This window comes from Manis pentadactyla, chromosome 16 (assembly GCF_030020395.1).
Source record: "Manis pentadactyla isolate mManPen7 chromosome 16, mManPen7.hap1, whole genome shotgun sequence".
In the NCBI taxonomy this organism is placed as follows: domain Eukaryota; kingdom Metazoa; phylum Chordata; class Mammalia; order Pholidota; family Manidae; genus Manis; species Manis pentadactyla.
Window position 1 is genome coordinate 61,553,061 of NC_080034.1, and position 15,859 is coordinate 61,568,919.

Genomic DNA, 15,859 nt, shown 5'->3' on the forward strand with positions numbered 1-15,859 from the left:
ACAGTAAACGGGCTCTTTTTTTGCCGTATTTCTACCATGGAATCCATTGCATCTTGCACAATGCAAGGCACAAAGGTGTACTCCATGTTTAGTGAATAAAATTAATTATGTCCTCCAGACTGGGAGGGAACAAGGGTAAGGAGAGATAAGAAATGAATGCTTTCAGCATAAGTGACCCATAATTTGTCACTTGGGATCTTTTTCTCTGACAATTAACATTTCATTTGTTTTCCTATTTTCTGTCCCCTAAAATTTGATTGTATTAATATATACTGCTGATACATGAAAGTTGTCCCACTGACTGCTTTATGTGTCTTCTGTCCCGATCCAGTCGCAAATGCCTTGAAGTCAGGGGGCATGCAAATTCTCTTGAATTTGTAGTACCTATCCCAATACAGACATAATAGGTATTCAGTAAAGTCATGTCAACTAATGACAAACGTCTGAATTTCAAAATCTCTTTAATCCAAAAACTAGGCTTATCTCATTGACCTTCAACAGTGAGCCAAGAACACTTTAGGGATCATTTTCAGATTCCAAGACAGTTCTTTTCTCTCAGGGCAGAAAATGAAACACCATGTATTTTAAGGATGTCCAAAATGAAATCTTAGTCACTTTGTGTTTTTTAAGTGGCATTATGGTGACTTTTGCCCATGCTACTTGGTACTCACTGTCCAGAATAAATTAGAACAGGTATTGACCTCTGGCCTGGCCTCTTCACACAAACTTCTTTCTAAGGACTCTACTTAGTACACAACAGAGATTTGACAAATGTTGAAAAAACTAATCTCAAAAGACCAACGTTTAACAAGAATTCAGAACTAAAATTTTAAGTTTTAAATGGTCTTTCTGAATGGCATTTTGAAAACAGATGGTTTTAGGCTTATTGACAAAAGGCGCTGCTAAATGCCCTCATATGTATAAACATATTAAAACACAAAAACTTCAAAAGTCTAAAAGTTTATTGCCAGAATAGCAAACTTCATGAAGACACCTTTTTAAAGTATATAGAATATTACAAGCAAAATAAACAGAAAACTTTGACCAAAGAAAAGCAAAGATTGCTGCTGTCATCACATAAAGTCAAATTAATACCAAATCAAACAGGTACATCCAAGAGCATACAGGTTATACAATCCACAGTCTATAACTAAAGAAGACTCATTCCAAAATGTTTAGGTTTGGGGTGGAGTATTTTGGGGGGACAATAGGAGGGGGAATTTTCTCCTAATACAGAAAATGGAAATATTTAGATGAGAAACAGAATGGTGGTTAAAATATCAATGATCAATTTTTCATCTCCTAGAATAGAAATCTGTATTGTAGGCCAAAAGAAGTTCAAGAGGAATCTAAATCAAAAAACCTAAACGCAGAAGAGAACAAATTCCAGATTCAATTTGTGCTATCGTTACATGTGATTACCGCTTCATGTACACTACATTCAGTGTATTACATTAGTTAAGGTGAGCTAACATAAAAAGCCAGAAGAGCCTTTACTATTTTATTTCAGCCATAGCTATGTTGTCTTAAGCACAGAAAGCTCTATCACTATACTGCAAGCACTAGGTTCTCTTTTTTTAATTATTTAATAAAGTGAAAATTCACATAAATGAAGCCAAGGTAGAGCAACCATTTCCAACTGACTACTAGCGCCCAACAGAGCTACTGCTAAAGCAGTAGGAGTAAGAGTAGGAAGAATTCCCGGTTGCATCAAAGCTTCCTCTCCGCGACCCACTGCGGGACCCAGAGCGAGAGCCAGAACGGGAGCCGGAGCGGGAGCCTGGAGCAGAGGACATGTTGTATGGGCTAGGCAAGCCCTTGGACGAAACAGAGGCAGCCTCCAGCAGGCGAAGACCAGTGACATCTTCCACCATGGAGCGATTCATGGCATCCTTATAAGATATTTTTAATTTGGTTTTGGGGCAGGTCAGGATTTTGGCATAGCTGCTGGTATCTTGCAGCCTCTGAGCTGCTCGGCCATCAATGAAGCCCTTCCTGATGGCTTCTTCCGTGCCTATCCTCCCATGCACTTCAGGGTCAACGAGACCTCCAGTGATGTACTGAAACTCCAGGAAGCGCTGACCTGCTTCATAGGGGAGCCATTTTTCTTTCACTGCCTCTGCTGCTGACATCTTCTTCTTTCCCTTCACACCTTCAAAGCCAATGAAGGCTTTCTGAGCAGGCTTCAGCCTGGTGGCCATGTCTTGGTCAATCAGGCCCTGGGAGACTGCATCCTGAAGTGACAGCTTCTGACAGGTAGTTGGGTGGATAATGCCACCTGTGCAGGCCTGAGCCTCCAGAAGCCTCTGACCAGTGATGCTATCGACAATGCCCCGCTCTATGCCTTCAGCAATCGAGATCTTCTCCAGGTTTTCTGTGTCAAAGATGGCTGCAATGGGACTCGACTCTTCCAGCGAGTCAGACAGAGAGCTGCTCCTGATGGTTAAATTCCTAACACTGGATACAGTAGAAATCTTAGTTACCGACTCATGTCGGGAGCTGCTAAAAACATCATCACTGACACTACCACCCATGCTGTTGCCAACACCATTTTTCAAGGAGATCATATCAGCAAACTGAGTGAGGCTGAGGCTGCCGGATCGGTACTGATCGAAGAACTTCCTGTCCACAAGGCCCTTGTCGATAGCATCTTGAATATCATACTGACTGCCTGTCTTCCTGTCTACCAGGACTACCCTGGTGGAGCCGTCCGATCCGGTGATGGTGATCTCTTCCCACTCACACTCCTGCTCACACAGTTCTCTGAAGGTCTCATAATCTATAAGGCCCTTCTTGTAGGCCTCCTGAACAGACATCTCCTTGTTGGTTTCTGGGTCAACGATGACCACTCTACGCTTCCTGAGGGTATTCTTTTGCGATGTCTGTACCTCTTTCTTCTTTTCTTTCAGGGGCAGAAGACAGAGCCCTGTTTCCTCATCCTTGATGCATCTTTCCTTGAGTTGAAGATAGGTGAGATTTTCTTCGGTGTTTGGGTCAAAAAATCCCTTTGTGTCATCACTTGGATCTGACAGAATCTCACTGAGCTCCTCATTAAAGTAGCCCCTCTTGTATGCCATGTCAACTGGCAAACGATGGCTCTCCTTTGGGTCGATAATCCCACCAGTTGCAATCTGTGCTTCCAGTAAGCGAATTCCATGACCCTTTTCAATGAGTTCCTTATTCATGGCTTGGAACAGAGAGATGATATTTCCTGTTTCAGGATCATTATACCCAGTGACAGCTCGTTCTGCAGAGAGGAGCTTCTCTTTGAACTCAATACCCAGCAGGCCTCTTTTGTAGGCTTCCTCCACCGGTAACCTCAAGTTGCTAACAGGATCTACTATAAAGCCAGTAGCTGCCTGGGCTTCCAGCAACTCCAGGGCAGTGCCAGGCCGGACTAAGCCAATTTTCATGGCCTCATAAATGCCAAGCTTCTGTTTTGTGGTCTCATTGTATATGCCTGCTATGCAGCTTGAACCCTGAAGGAAGTCTTTAATTCTCTCACCAACTTCGTCATAAGAAATCTGACCCGATTCCAGTTCATTTACGGTGGATGGTCTCAATATACCAGAATCTACTAGCTCAGAGACGGTCACAGGTTGTCTGATTCCTTGGAAGGACATACTTCTCTTCTGTACTGACAGCAAGAGCAGACCTGTGTGTGGTTCGATTCTGCACCGCTCCCTCAGCTGCATGTAACTGACCTTCTTTTTGGTGACTGGATCCACAAAGTTTTTCTGACTATCTCGGGGATCATTCAGGCACCGATACAAATCTCTGTCAATCAGCCCACGGGCCAAGGCTACATCTTTGGGCAAAAAGACACTGTTCACGGGGTCCACTACCCCCCCTGAAGCAATCTGGGCTTCCAGCAGGCGCATTCCAGTTTCTCTATCGATCAAATTTTTCTTGATGGCTTCCGAAACGGATACTGTCTTGCCTGAAAACGGATCATCAAAACCAGTGATGGCTTTCTCGGCTGTATATATCTGTTGGCGGTCGTCAAAATCAATGAGGTCCCGAGCGATTGCGCTGTCAACAGTCAGCTTCTCATTCCTGTGGGGATCAATGACGCCACCTGTAGCTGCCTGGGCCTCTAGAAGCATGACTGTGGATTCTGGGGTGATGAATTTCTTCCGCTTGGCCTCTACCAAAGAGTACTTTTCCTTAGGCGAAGCAGAAGCTCCAGCAATAGCTCCTGCACCTCGAAGGAAAGGCTGGATTTCAGAGGCAACTTCTTCCACTGACTTCTTCCCCTTCAGCAGTTTGTCCAAGGTTGTTTTGTCAATCAGCTGGCACTCGTACAGCTGCATTGCTGTCACCTTCTTCCTCAGCCCATCGAAGACCAGCTTTGAGGAGTCAACAGTCCATTCGTACTCGGTCTGGGTCTCCCGATGGGACCCATACGGGCGCTGTTTGAGTTTGTCGATCTCCCTCTGCAATCGGGAGCGTTCTATTTCCAACTGTGACTGCGTCTCCCTGCTCGAGTCCTCCAGCTTCCGCCTGCACCGCTCTTCAATCCTCTTGATCTCTGTTTGCAGTCTTTCGATCTCACACCTAAGGTTGTTCTTCTCTCTCTCACTCTTTTCTCTTTCTGACTCTATCTTCCTAATAGCCTCTTCCTTGCGGGAAAATTGGGTTTTCCACTGATTCAGGTCATTCTGGATCTGCTGTTTCTCGCACTCCAGGCGCTGCTTCACCCTACTTTCTGCCTCCAGGGTTGCTTTCGCACGATTCAGCTCATCCTCCAGCCTCTGCAGCCTGGTCTTGTCTTGCTCTAAAACTTTAATTTTCACCAGAAGGCTCTCTCGTTCTTGCACCACCTGAGTGCACTGATTCTTTGACTCCTGAATCCTATTAGATGCCTAGAATTTAAAAAGGAAAGAAATAGTAAAAAATGTTTTCATTATATCATATTATTATCGTAATTTAACCTCTTTTCCTACTTAAAAATAAAACTTGTTTACTTACTTGCCCTGTTTCTTCCAGACATGCTATTATTTTGTTACCTTACAAATTCATGAAAAAATTGTGGTTTATGTGGCCACTTTGATAAATGGCTTCATACTTAATGTTTTTTTCCACAGAAGGAATTAGAAGTTGTACACCTTACTCTTAATAATAATTACAGTTGAAGAAATATGAAGAGTTTTATTCTAGGTCATCATACCTGCTATACCTACCTCTCACCTGTTACAGCTACACTAACATGTTTAATAAAGCAATATAAATCTATGAACACACATGTGCCCCACACCCAGCCCCACACAAATATTGTCTATTTAAGTCAAATGTATTAGAAATTAAAGAAGTTATTTTTTAATTAGGGGTTAAAAAAAGAAAACCCAAAGAAAAAGAAACATACGAGGACCGTGATCAAAAGAGAACAGAGAATACATGCAGAAAAATCACATAAGCAAGAAAAAGTGACTTAAAAGTTGCATAAAAAACTCTTTTAATATGGCTTTCATTTAAGAAAATTTGTTTGACATGTAAGTCATAGCTCACTAAGAGCTCTCTTCTAGAAAACAGAGAGGAACATTCACAGGAAGTTATACCCATGCTGACGTTCTGAAAGCAGAGCCAAACACAGCCTACACACAGAGGGGCACCTGAAGCAGTCATAGGATAGAAGGGCAAACAGCACTGGAATTATTTTAAAGCAGTTATCTGGATTATGACAGATAGTCATACAGCAATAAAAAGAAAAATCAGACTTTCTGTAAGCATCCATCTCAAAGAGAGATCACAGATTAGATGATAACAGAGAGAATTATTTGAGACAGTAAAGCTGTGATCAAATATTTGTGAATACCTCTAAAGCCTGCTTTTGGAATTTCTCAATTTCCTGTCTCAAATTTTCCCTCTCTCTCTGTAAATCATTAATCAGCCCCTGCAGTTCCAGGGTCCGGTTGTTGCTGATCTGCAGCTGGCTCCTCAGCTCCGAGATGGCTGCATTTCTGTTGCTGTCCTCCTCACTACGGCTCCTTCTGAGGTCATCGTATTCCAGCCTCAGGTTGCGAAGTTCTTCCTCCAGCATCAAATGCTCCTTGGTCAGGTTCTCCGTGAGGGACTGCAGCCTCTCAATTTCTATTTTGTTTTCATTTAAGCTTCTGCTCTTATCTTCTATCACCTTCTGGAAATGCTCATTCCTCACATGAGCCTGTTTGACATTCTCTTGTTCCTGGAGCAACTGACGCCTCAGGGCCTCCACTTCCAAGGAGAGCTTCCTCAGCTCCTCCTGGGTCCGCTGCTTCTCCCTCAGGTGGCCATCCAACACGTCCCTCTGCTGCCGGAGGTCGTCCTCATTCCGCTTCTTAACAATGGATGCCTGCTCCAGCTGCTGGGTCAGGCTGGTGATTTTTATGGCTTGCTCCTTCAAAGACCTCCGCATACCTTCCAGCTCCTCTTCCAGCTTCTTCCTTTTGCAAGAGTCTTCTGAGGCTGTCCTCTTCAACCGATTCAGCTCCTCTTCTACTTTCTGCTTCTGGAACTGCAACTCTTTGAGAGAGCTCTGGAATCTCATGATATCCTGGTCTTTCACGGTCCTCTCCTGGGAAATCCTTTCATAGTCAATTCTCAGGCGAGCTAATTCTTGCTCCTGAACCTTCAATTTGCTTATCGTCTCTGTGGCACTGTTATTTGCTTTCTGCAGATCATACTGGGCCCTTTGCAATTTAGCATGTTCCTCTTCCAGCCATTTCCGTTCTTTGGTTTCTGTCTCTATCAGTTTCTTTAGCCTTTCTAGCTCCTTGTTCTTTTCCTGGATCGTCTTGGCAGCATCATCCAGAGACTGCTTATATCTCGTGCTCTCTTCTGTGCGCATCTGAGTGATCTGTTTCAGCTCGATCTCCAGCTGCTGTTTCCTCTGAGACACCTCTGAGCCAGCGACCTTTTGCTGCTGCATGTTTTCTTCGACCCTCCTGAGGTTCTCCGTGGTCTGGCCTAAAGTGTTCTTCAGCCGCTTTATTTCTTCAGACAGGCTCCTGTTTTCCCGAGTGAGATTGTCTATCTGGGCTCGGTAGCCGCTGGTGTCCTCTTCCTTCTGCATGGTGAGCTGGTGGATGGTCGTCTTGGTGATGTTGATCTCGGTCTCGAACTGGTTTTTCAAGCTAATGATTTCCTCATCGTAACTGTTTCTTACCTTAGCCAGTTCATTTTCATATTCCCAGCGGCGCTTGGCCTCCTCCTGAAACTCAGCTTTGAGTCTTTCAATCTCCTTATTTTTGTCCTGAATGGTCTTTGCAGCCTCCTCCAGGGACTGCTTATGTCTTGCATTGTCCTCGGAGCGCTGCTGGATGACCTGTTTCAGCTCTATCTCCAGATGCTGCTTCTTCTGCATTATCTCAGAGCCACAGGCCTTTTGCTGAAGAGCATCCTCTTCAGCCCGCCTTCGCTGCTCAGTGGTCTGCAGGATGCTGTCATTCAGCCGAACAATCTCATCCTTCAGATCGCGATTTTCCTTTGAGAGTCTGTCCAGCTGGTTTCTAAGATTTTTGGAATCATCCTCCCTTTGCATGGATATCTCCTTGATGGTGGTCTTCGTAATGTTAATCTCAGTTTCATACTTGTTCCTTAAATTACTCATCTCCTCATTATAGTGGGTTCTTACCTTTGCCAGCTCATTTTCGTATTCTCTCTTCCGGGCAGCCTCCTCCTGTAAAAGAACCCTCAGCCTTTCAATCTCGTACTCCTTCTCCTTGATGGCTTTCTCAGACTCTATTTTTTGCCAGCCAAGGCTCTCCTTTTCACACTGCCTTGCTTTCTGCAACTGGTCATAGTCATTCTTCTGTTGGTCAAATCTGTCTTCCACTGCCTTTCTTCTTCTCTTTTCATCTTCGATCTCGTAGGTCAGTCTAGTGATCTTCTCATTCAGTTCCTTTATTTGGCCATAGCACTTGTCTAGATTTTGCTTAGCTGTCTTTCCATCCAGCTCAGCTTGTCTCCTCAGCTCCTCCAGGCTCACAAGCTTTGATTTGAACTGGGAACACTCTGCCTGGTATTTCTGCAGGTTCTGATCCAGAAATTTGTTCTTATTGCAGTTTTCAGAGTTGGCATCTCGGGCCAGTCTGAGCTCCTCTTCCAGGACTTCAATCTTAGTATTTTTTAGCTGTGGAAGTGAAATCAGAAATTATGTTGAAAGATGGAAGGAAGCAGCAGTACATTTTCCCTCCCAGATCAATGTGCACACTCATTTCTCTTTACACTCCTGCACATCACAAACACACGTGCATGTACAGGCAGACACACAAGCACAGGCACCCACAAACACACACCACACACATAAGCACACATATAAAGGGTGATCAAGGCAAAAACTACTAGACAAAAATTCAAGAAATCTATACTTTTATCATAATTCTTTCATCAACTCCTTTATGATCTTAGCAAATGATATATCATCTTTGAATTTCAGCTTCATCTATAAATGAAGTCACATTTTCCAAAATTAAAAGCTTAGTATTTCATAAATTATGTTTCCTTTATTTCAAGGTATAACGTGAGCTTTCATATAAACTCTATTTGAGTATTAGAAATGAGGAGTAAATCACTCAACATGAAAATTCAAATCCAGCTAGTCCACGATATTCTTATCCTTACTTTAACACACACACACATGACTCAAATTCCTTGACCTCAAATTTCATTAAATGAAATTACTGGTTTTTTGGCAATGTAGAGTAGTTCCAATTCTGCAAATATTATTTAAGTCACTTCAGAGCAGTGTACTGGAGCATAGGACCAACCTGACTCATGAGCAAACTGTATTATACTAACTGTTCAGAGAAAATATAATTTTGCCAGTGAGTATGTTCAAATCCATACTAGAATGAGGCAGTAATAAAATGGTTCCATTTTCTTTTTTGATCCTCCAAGGAAATAAATTACCTTCAGATCTTCCAAACTCTTCAGCATCTCACTTAAGAATCTGTAATAGTCTCCAGATCTTGTAAGTAGTTCTATGTACCGAGCATGTATATCTGCAGCCTTGGAGGAAAGGGGTGAAAGAAAGAAAAAAAAAACATATATATATTACATTAAAAAAAAGTCCTATGCAAGTTGAACAACTTTGCTTTCTAAAACAAAGAACAGAGAGATTACATAGAGTGAGCTCCCTTCGTTCATGTGTACTAAGTCCAAAATCCAGAAGCACAACAAAACAAAGGGCTAAAACTACTGTATTCCATCCTCATCACTCCTGGGTGTTTCCCCCAAACCACCTAACAGGTGATGTTCTCTGACATTTTGGGAACAAGTTGTCTGTTAGAAATCTATTAGGTATTTTCCTCTTTTAAGAAGCCTCCCACACTAAATCCAGAATTTAAGCCCAGTTTCTATAAAGACTGCAATATCAAGACTTCCACTGATGATTTCCTAAAAGGCATCATATTTCGATGACTCACACCAGAGGGAACACACCTTCTATTAAACCTTTTTGAGTGGATACCCCATAGCAAGGGATTAACTCGGGCACTGCAGGGAAGACAGGAAGGGGACACCGAGAAGAGGCGATACAGGAGGAGGGGCAGGCCCTAAAACAAACAGACTGAAATATATATACCTCTTGCAGAATCACCCCAGAAGGAGACTGAACCATGGTTCTCTTGATAGGTATGCTCAGTAGAGTTTCCAGTCCTGAGGTGTATGATGCCAGCTGGAGTTCATAATCCTGCAGAATGAATAAATTTTAAGAAAACATACTTAATGGACTTAAAAGGAGTCACTAACAGCTACAATCCCAGTTTTAAATCATCAAGCTGCATTTCTAATGACCAATCCCAAATGCTGCTAGTGTCCCTACAGCTAATATTATATTATTACCAAGCAGTACATTTTTATATACTAAATGGAGATTTTTGCACATACCACCAATCTAAAGAATGAAGACAAACCCATTCACACAGATATTGCCAATGTGTAATGAATTCAAATTAATGAACAGCAGATTTTTATGGTTTATTCAAGAGAGAACACATAAAAACCATAATCACTATTTTCAATAAGTTTATAATCTTTCAAATCAATCAGAAAACAATGCAGTTAATAATAATATATATATATTTTAATATGAAACACTTCATGAATTTATGTGTCATCCTTGCACGAGGGCCATGCAGTCCTCTTTATATTGTTATTTATGTACTACTAAAGCAAGCATGGTTAATATTATTCTTAATGAAACACCAACTTTCTTTGTGAAACCAGCATACCTTAATGGAATTTGCACAAAGTTCAGCTATTTTTTGTAGTTCTTCTGATTTGTCTCGTTTGCCACATATTTCATTGTGCAAGTTCTATACAAAAAATATTTACAAATGTTAAAGTTGTAAGTATTTTTTAAATGTTATTTCACTCTTTAACCACTGTTACTTGTTTTTTCCTTCATTTTATTACTGTGTCTACTGACCTAGTATTGTTACAGTTAAACCTTAGGGGATAAACATGTTTTCTATTCAGAAAAGAGAAGGAAGATCTCCTATTCCTTATTCTCTATGAGGGTACTTTCTAGTCAGCCTGTTTTCTGGTCCTAGCCTTCAGTTTATAAAGATACTTAATTATAATATTACATTATTTGTAAGCTGATAATTATATTTCTTTATAAATATCTCAATTGCTCTTCCAGGCATTATTTAAGCATTCATCATTTAAAACCTAGGTACTGCTATGAAAACTGGAGGAAAATACACCTCATAATCAATGGACTCTAATAGAATGAAAAATTGGCTTCTACCTTCTGCTCATTCAAAAATCTCATGACTGTGTTGGAATCTCCAAACTTCATGGATTCTAAGGCATCCTGGCGACGTTTAGCATCATAAAGCCATTTGCAGAAAGCCTGGTAGTTATCACGATAATTCCTTAGTTGCTTGATTTGTTTCTCCAGGTCCCATAATCTGGAGGCAATAGATACAATAAAATTATTAAGGCACTGATATTGTTCTTCAAAGTATTTAATATCGTTACCATATGGCTCAGCAATTATACCTGGCATCCACTCAAGAAAACTGAAAACCTACATCACAGAGGACCACATATTATATGATTCTATTTATATGAAATGTCCAGATAGGTAAACCTACAGAGACAGAAAGTAGCCTGGTAGCTGGGGCCTGAGGGTTGGGAGGAAATGGGGAGTGACTGCCAGTGGGATCAGGGTTTCTTTTTTAGGGGGATAAAACATTTCTAGACTTAGATTGTGGCGATGGCTACACAATTCTGAATGTATTAATAACCACTAACTGTATGCTTTCAGTGGGTTAACTGTATGACATAGGTACAATATAGCAATAAAGATATTTTGAGAAAGCACCACCAGTAAAATGAATTATATGCAAGATTCAGATTTTCTTGAACTTTCATTCGCAGTAAAGGCATTTCTTTTGTATATCTCTTAATGTTCATACACTTTTGGAAAGCACTCACTCCAAGCATCGACTCCTCCCAACAGTCGTAATGAGAGTCTCCAGGGCATACAAGAGTTGGAACAGCAGCTTCCACAATTTCTCTAGACCCTGAGTGGCACCTGTGTGGGCTGGCTGGCGCTCGGCTATCGTGGTGGACTCTCTTCCCACGGCCGGCAAAGCTGCCACAGGCCATCAGGGAGCAGAGCACCTATCACGCCTAACTTAACACACACAACAAAACCATTCTTTTTTATAGCAATTACTTCAAGCAACAGTATCTTGGGAACAACCCAAAACGGGAAGAAAATGGGGAACAAGGTTGCCACACCTGTAGTCTATCTGTTTATCTATTCTTTGCCAGCGATCTGTCAGCTGTGTGACTTTTTCACTGAACTTGCCCAGATCCAGGTCATACAGGGGGTACTGCTGTGAGGTCTGGGCATGGATTTGCTGGGCTTTCTGCAGCTCTGTCTTCATGGTGGCCAACAAACACTTCTTCAAGTTCAGATCACTTTTAATTTTCTGTCAGAAGAGAAAAAAAAGAGCACAAATTAATCTCATCTCCCATTTTATGCTATGCTGCACATCATCAAATGGAAAAAGTTTGTAATATCCCTTACAGTATTCATATTTTCAAATGTTAACAATTAATCCAGGACAATGTATTTACCAATGTAATTCCCAGTATTTGGGCCAGTGATCTAGGTCCTTGTGCTGCCCCATTAAAAGGATGCGGTGTGTAAATTAGCTTAAGAAATGTTAACTATCACACTCTGTTTCAGAATAGTTTTAATACAAATTAACATATTAAAGATTTTGAGAACTCCTATAGTAAAGAAACCCATTTTACTATGTTTAACTCAGCATTTCCTGAACCAACCTCACTGCCAATTGCTTTCCCACATAGTTCCTGCTACCATGCTCCAGAAAACATTGTCCTAGAGATAATAACAGATATCAACCATGTGTAGCCAATGAAATCCAGTAATCCTCAAAACTCATGAAAACCTAGTGAAACTGTATAGCTGAGGACCACTTAGTCCTGTGCCATTTCCCATAAGCTGGGCTCCTGCTTTATAACCTCTCCCATTACCTTCAGTCCACAACGGTAAGCTTCCATCTTATCCAGATCCAGGCACACTGTTTCCTCTTCGGTGAGTCTGGCTTCATAAACCTTTAGCATGTCTTCTGTTTGGAGAATAGCCTGGAGCAGTGCTCGCACCGTGCACAAGCTGCAAAGGGCAAAAGAGGCAAGTAAAAGTCCTGGTATAATCGGACCTCCTTGAGCATTTGGCTTTTGCCTCTACCAAAAGACAACAATATTACAGCAGATAAAAATCACTTTTTCCCATTTTCTAAGATACAGGAGCAGCATTGTTCCCCCCACCATGATTTGGACAACTATTTTGCATTAACTAAAGAATCCTAAGTTCTGGCCATTACAGTACACCTTACCTATAAGAGACCTTAGATTTCACAACAGTGAGAAAGAACACAACTAGAAGACTCTCTCTCGAAAGCACAGAAGAATGTAAGTAAGTCTCAAGTGAAGAGAGAAACTAAGGCAATGGCTCCATAAGCCAAGCACAGACTGCCAATGAAGTCTGACAAAATGAAGTACAGAAAAGCAAAATAACTGTGATTAGTGTCAGTTGGGCTTACCTATTTAAATAGCCATCTGTAACGCCATTGATATTTTCCAGTTTCTGAAACAGTCCAAACACCTCATTCTGCAAATAGCAGAATTTTTCTGAGCCTCTGAAGTTAACTAGCATATCCTTAAGCTGGTTGAGAACTTCAGCAATTGCTTGAGAATCATTCTGTATACTCTGTCAGAGAAGGAGGAAAGCCTTTTTGATTTAGCTGTATGATTATGATCATGTTGTCCTTAAAAAGTCCAATAAATGGAAAAGATTCAAAGACAGGGTGGACTGCTCATTTTCTTCTTCAGGGAGGCCTTGCCAGCACTGTGTAAATATGGCCCTCTTCCTTAGGATATACGTTTTGGACATTCCAGTGCGGTGCCCAGGCTTGGCTGAGCATGAAAAAAATCACTGAGCCAGGAGATGGAACACCTGGGTTGTAGACCCAGCTCTGTCCATGGTTCTGAGTTCTCACCCCACCCATCAAACCCTTCCATGTCAGTTTCCTGTCTATAAGTAAAGGTAATTCTCCCTATCTAACTCATATCCTAGGTTGTTTCAGGCAAAAGCCAAATTAGTGTTTGCGAAAACTTCTGAAATGAACAAAATACTACCTCGCACAAAGGAAAAACCTTATTCAGCAACCCCCAAACTAACAGCAAAGATGGTTTAATCCCCAGCCTGGAAACATACAATTTTGGATGAATCGGAAAGAAAAAAGAAAATCATACCAGAAACCTGTTCTCTTGAAAAATTAATGTTTCTTGCCTATATTTAAACCAAGAGATTTTTTTATTTCTTGGTATTTTTATATATGTTGTATAAAATATAAATATAAATACACCTGGAATCAGACAAAATATTAATGGATACCTACCTTTAGCTCACTTATTTTCATTGTGATGTGGTGTGAGGACCCTTGATCTGCTAGAAGGATGTTTTTCAGGGTCATGCGGCCCTCCATGTGCTCCATCTGCCTGCGAATTTTCTGGAGCTCTATCAGTATCCACGTTTCCTGCTTGTCATTTTCTCTGTTGGTTTCAATTATTTTTTGATGGTCAATTTCAGTTGTGGTTACTGTAAAAAGATGTTAGGACCACAAAAATCAGAGAATTCCTAGCCAGAAGGGTGCCAGACCTCAAAAAATATCCATATTGCATAAAAGTGTAGCTCCTTCCTTTGATTTGACTCTGCAGATTTAGCAAATAAATGACTTTTGATGTATTACCTTTCAAAGAAGTGATTCTGAAACTAGTTTGATGCCAACTACTTTCTTTGTACAACTGTATGTATGGTTTATAAAAAGAGAAAGACACTCCGAACCAACCTGTGTGTTGCTGGGGGTGGCCAGGAAGCTGTATGACCAGCGTCTGGTAGTACTTCTGGGCATCTGTGAACTGAGACTGGATGTTCCGCTTGTCATCATCTCCAAACATCTCTGAGCCCTGGCTGTTTCTGATGAACTCTTGGTAATGTAACTCAAGGTCAGATATTGTCTTCATGTAATCTTCCTGACGCATTGTCTTCAGCTGGAAGTAAACCAGGCAGGTGTTATTTCTGATTGCCCCCAGAGTGACCAAGAAGCGTCTGCTGAAACATGCCCTATGCTGGACAGCAACACTCATCCAAGGCTCATTAAGATATAAAAGGTCTTTCAATTTGGTACTGGCACAAGAACAGAGCCACAGACCAGTGGAACAGAATAGAGACTCCAAACATTAACCCAAACATATATGGTCAATTAATATACGATAAAGCAGCCATGGACATACAATGGGGAAATGACAATCTCTTCAACAGATGGTGCTGGCAAAACTGGACAGCTACATGTAAGAGAATGAAACTGGATCACTGTCTAACCCCATACACAAAAGTAAATTCAAAATGGATCAAAGACCTGAATGTAAGTCATGAAACCATAAAACTCTTAGAAAAAAATATAGTCAAAAATCTCACGGACATAAACATGAGTGACTTCTTCATGAACATATCTCCCCTGGCAAGGGAAACAAAAGCAAAAATGAACAAGTGGGACTATATCAAGCTAAAAAGTTTCTGTACAGCAAAGGACACCATCAACAGAACAAAAAGGTATCCTACAGTATGGGAGAATATATTCATAAATGACAGATCTGATAAAGGCTTGACATCCAAAATATATAAAGAGCTCACACACCTCAACAAACAAAAAGCAAATAATCCAATTAAAAAATGGGCAGAGGAGCTGAATAGACAGTTCTCCAAAGAAGAAATTCAGATAGCCAACAGGCACATGAAAAGATGCTCCACATCGCTTGTCATCAGAGAAATGCAAATTAAAACCACAATGAGATATCACCTCACACCACTAAGGATCGCCATCATCGAAAAGACAAACAACAACAAATGTTGGCGAGGTTGTGGAGAAAGGGGAACCCTCCTACACTGCTGGTGGGAATGTAAACTAGTTCAACCATTGTGGAAAGCAATAGGAAGGTTCCTCAAAATGCTCAAAATAGAAATACCATTTGACCCAGGAATTCCACTTCTAGGAATTTACCCTAAGAATGCAGCACTCCAGTTTGAAAAAGACAGATGCACCCCTATGTTTATTGCTGTACTATTTACAATAGCCAAGATATGGATGTCCATCAGTAGATGAATGGATAAAGAATATGTGGTACATATACACAATGGAATATTACTCAGCCATAAGAAAAAAACAGATCCTACCATTTGCAACAACATGGATGGAGCTAGAGGGTATTATGCCCAGTGAAATAAGCCAGGCGGAGAAAGACAAATACCAAATGATTTCACTCATATGTGGAG

At 41.2% G+C, this 15,859-nt stretch overlaps 1 protein-coding gene across 2 annotated transcripts in view; it reads right to left on the reverse strand.

Moving 5' to 3' along the window:
• Nucleotides 1-944: 944 nt before the first annotated feature.
• The window catches only part of DSP (desmoplakin), a 41,333-nt gene continuing 26,418 nt past the window's right edge, over nucleotides 945-15,859 (reverse strand). Inside the window, exons 14-24 of one of the 2 annotated variants that reach the window (XM_036924869.2) lie at nucleotides 14,376-14,577; nucleotides 13,926-14,125; nucleotides 13,068-13,234; nucleotides 12,499-12,637; nucleotides 11,734-11,927; nucleotides 10,733-10,895; nucleotides 10,212-10,295; nucleotides 9,563-9,670; nucleotides 8,890-8,988; nucleotides 5,816-8,110; nucleotides 945-4,865 (exon numbers count right to left, since the gene is read on the reverse strand). In XM_036924869.2, coding sequence (XP_036780764.2) covers nucleotides 1,647-4,865; nucleotides 5,816-8,110; nucleotides 8,890-8,988; nucleotides 9,563-9,670; nucleotides 10,212-10,295; nucleotides 10,733-10,895; nucleotides 11,734-11,927; nucleotides 12,499-12,637; nucleotides 13,068-13,234; nucleotides 13,926-14,125; nucleotides 14,376-14,577 — 6,870 coding nt within the window. In that variant the 3' untranslated portion in view covers nucleotides 945-1,646. The remainder of the gene's footprint in view (nucleotides 4,866-5,815; nucleotides 8,111-8,889; nucleotides 8,989-9,562; nucleotides 9,671-10,211; nucleotides 10,296-10,732; nucleotides 10,896-11,733; nucleotides 11,928-12,498; nucleotides 12,638-13,067; nucleotides 13,235-13,925; nucleotides 14,126-14,375; nucleotides 14,578-15,859) is intronic. The other variant, XM_036924870.2, reaches the window with a different exon arrangement.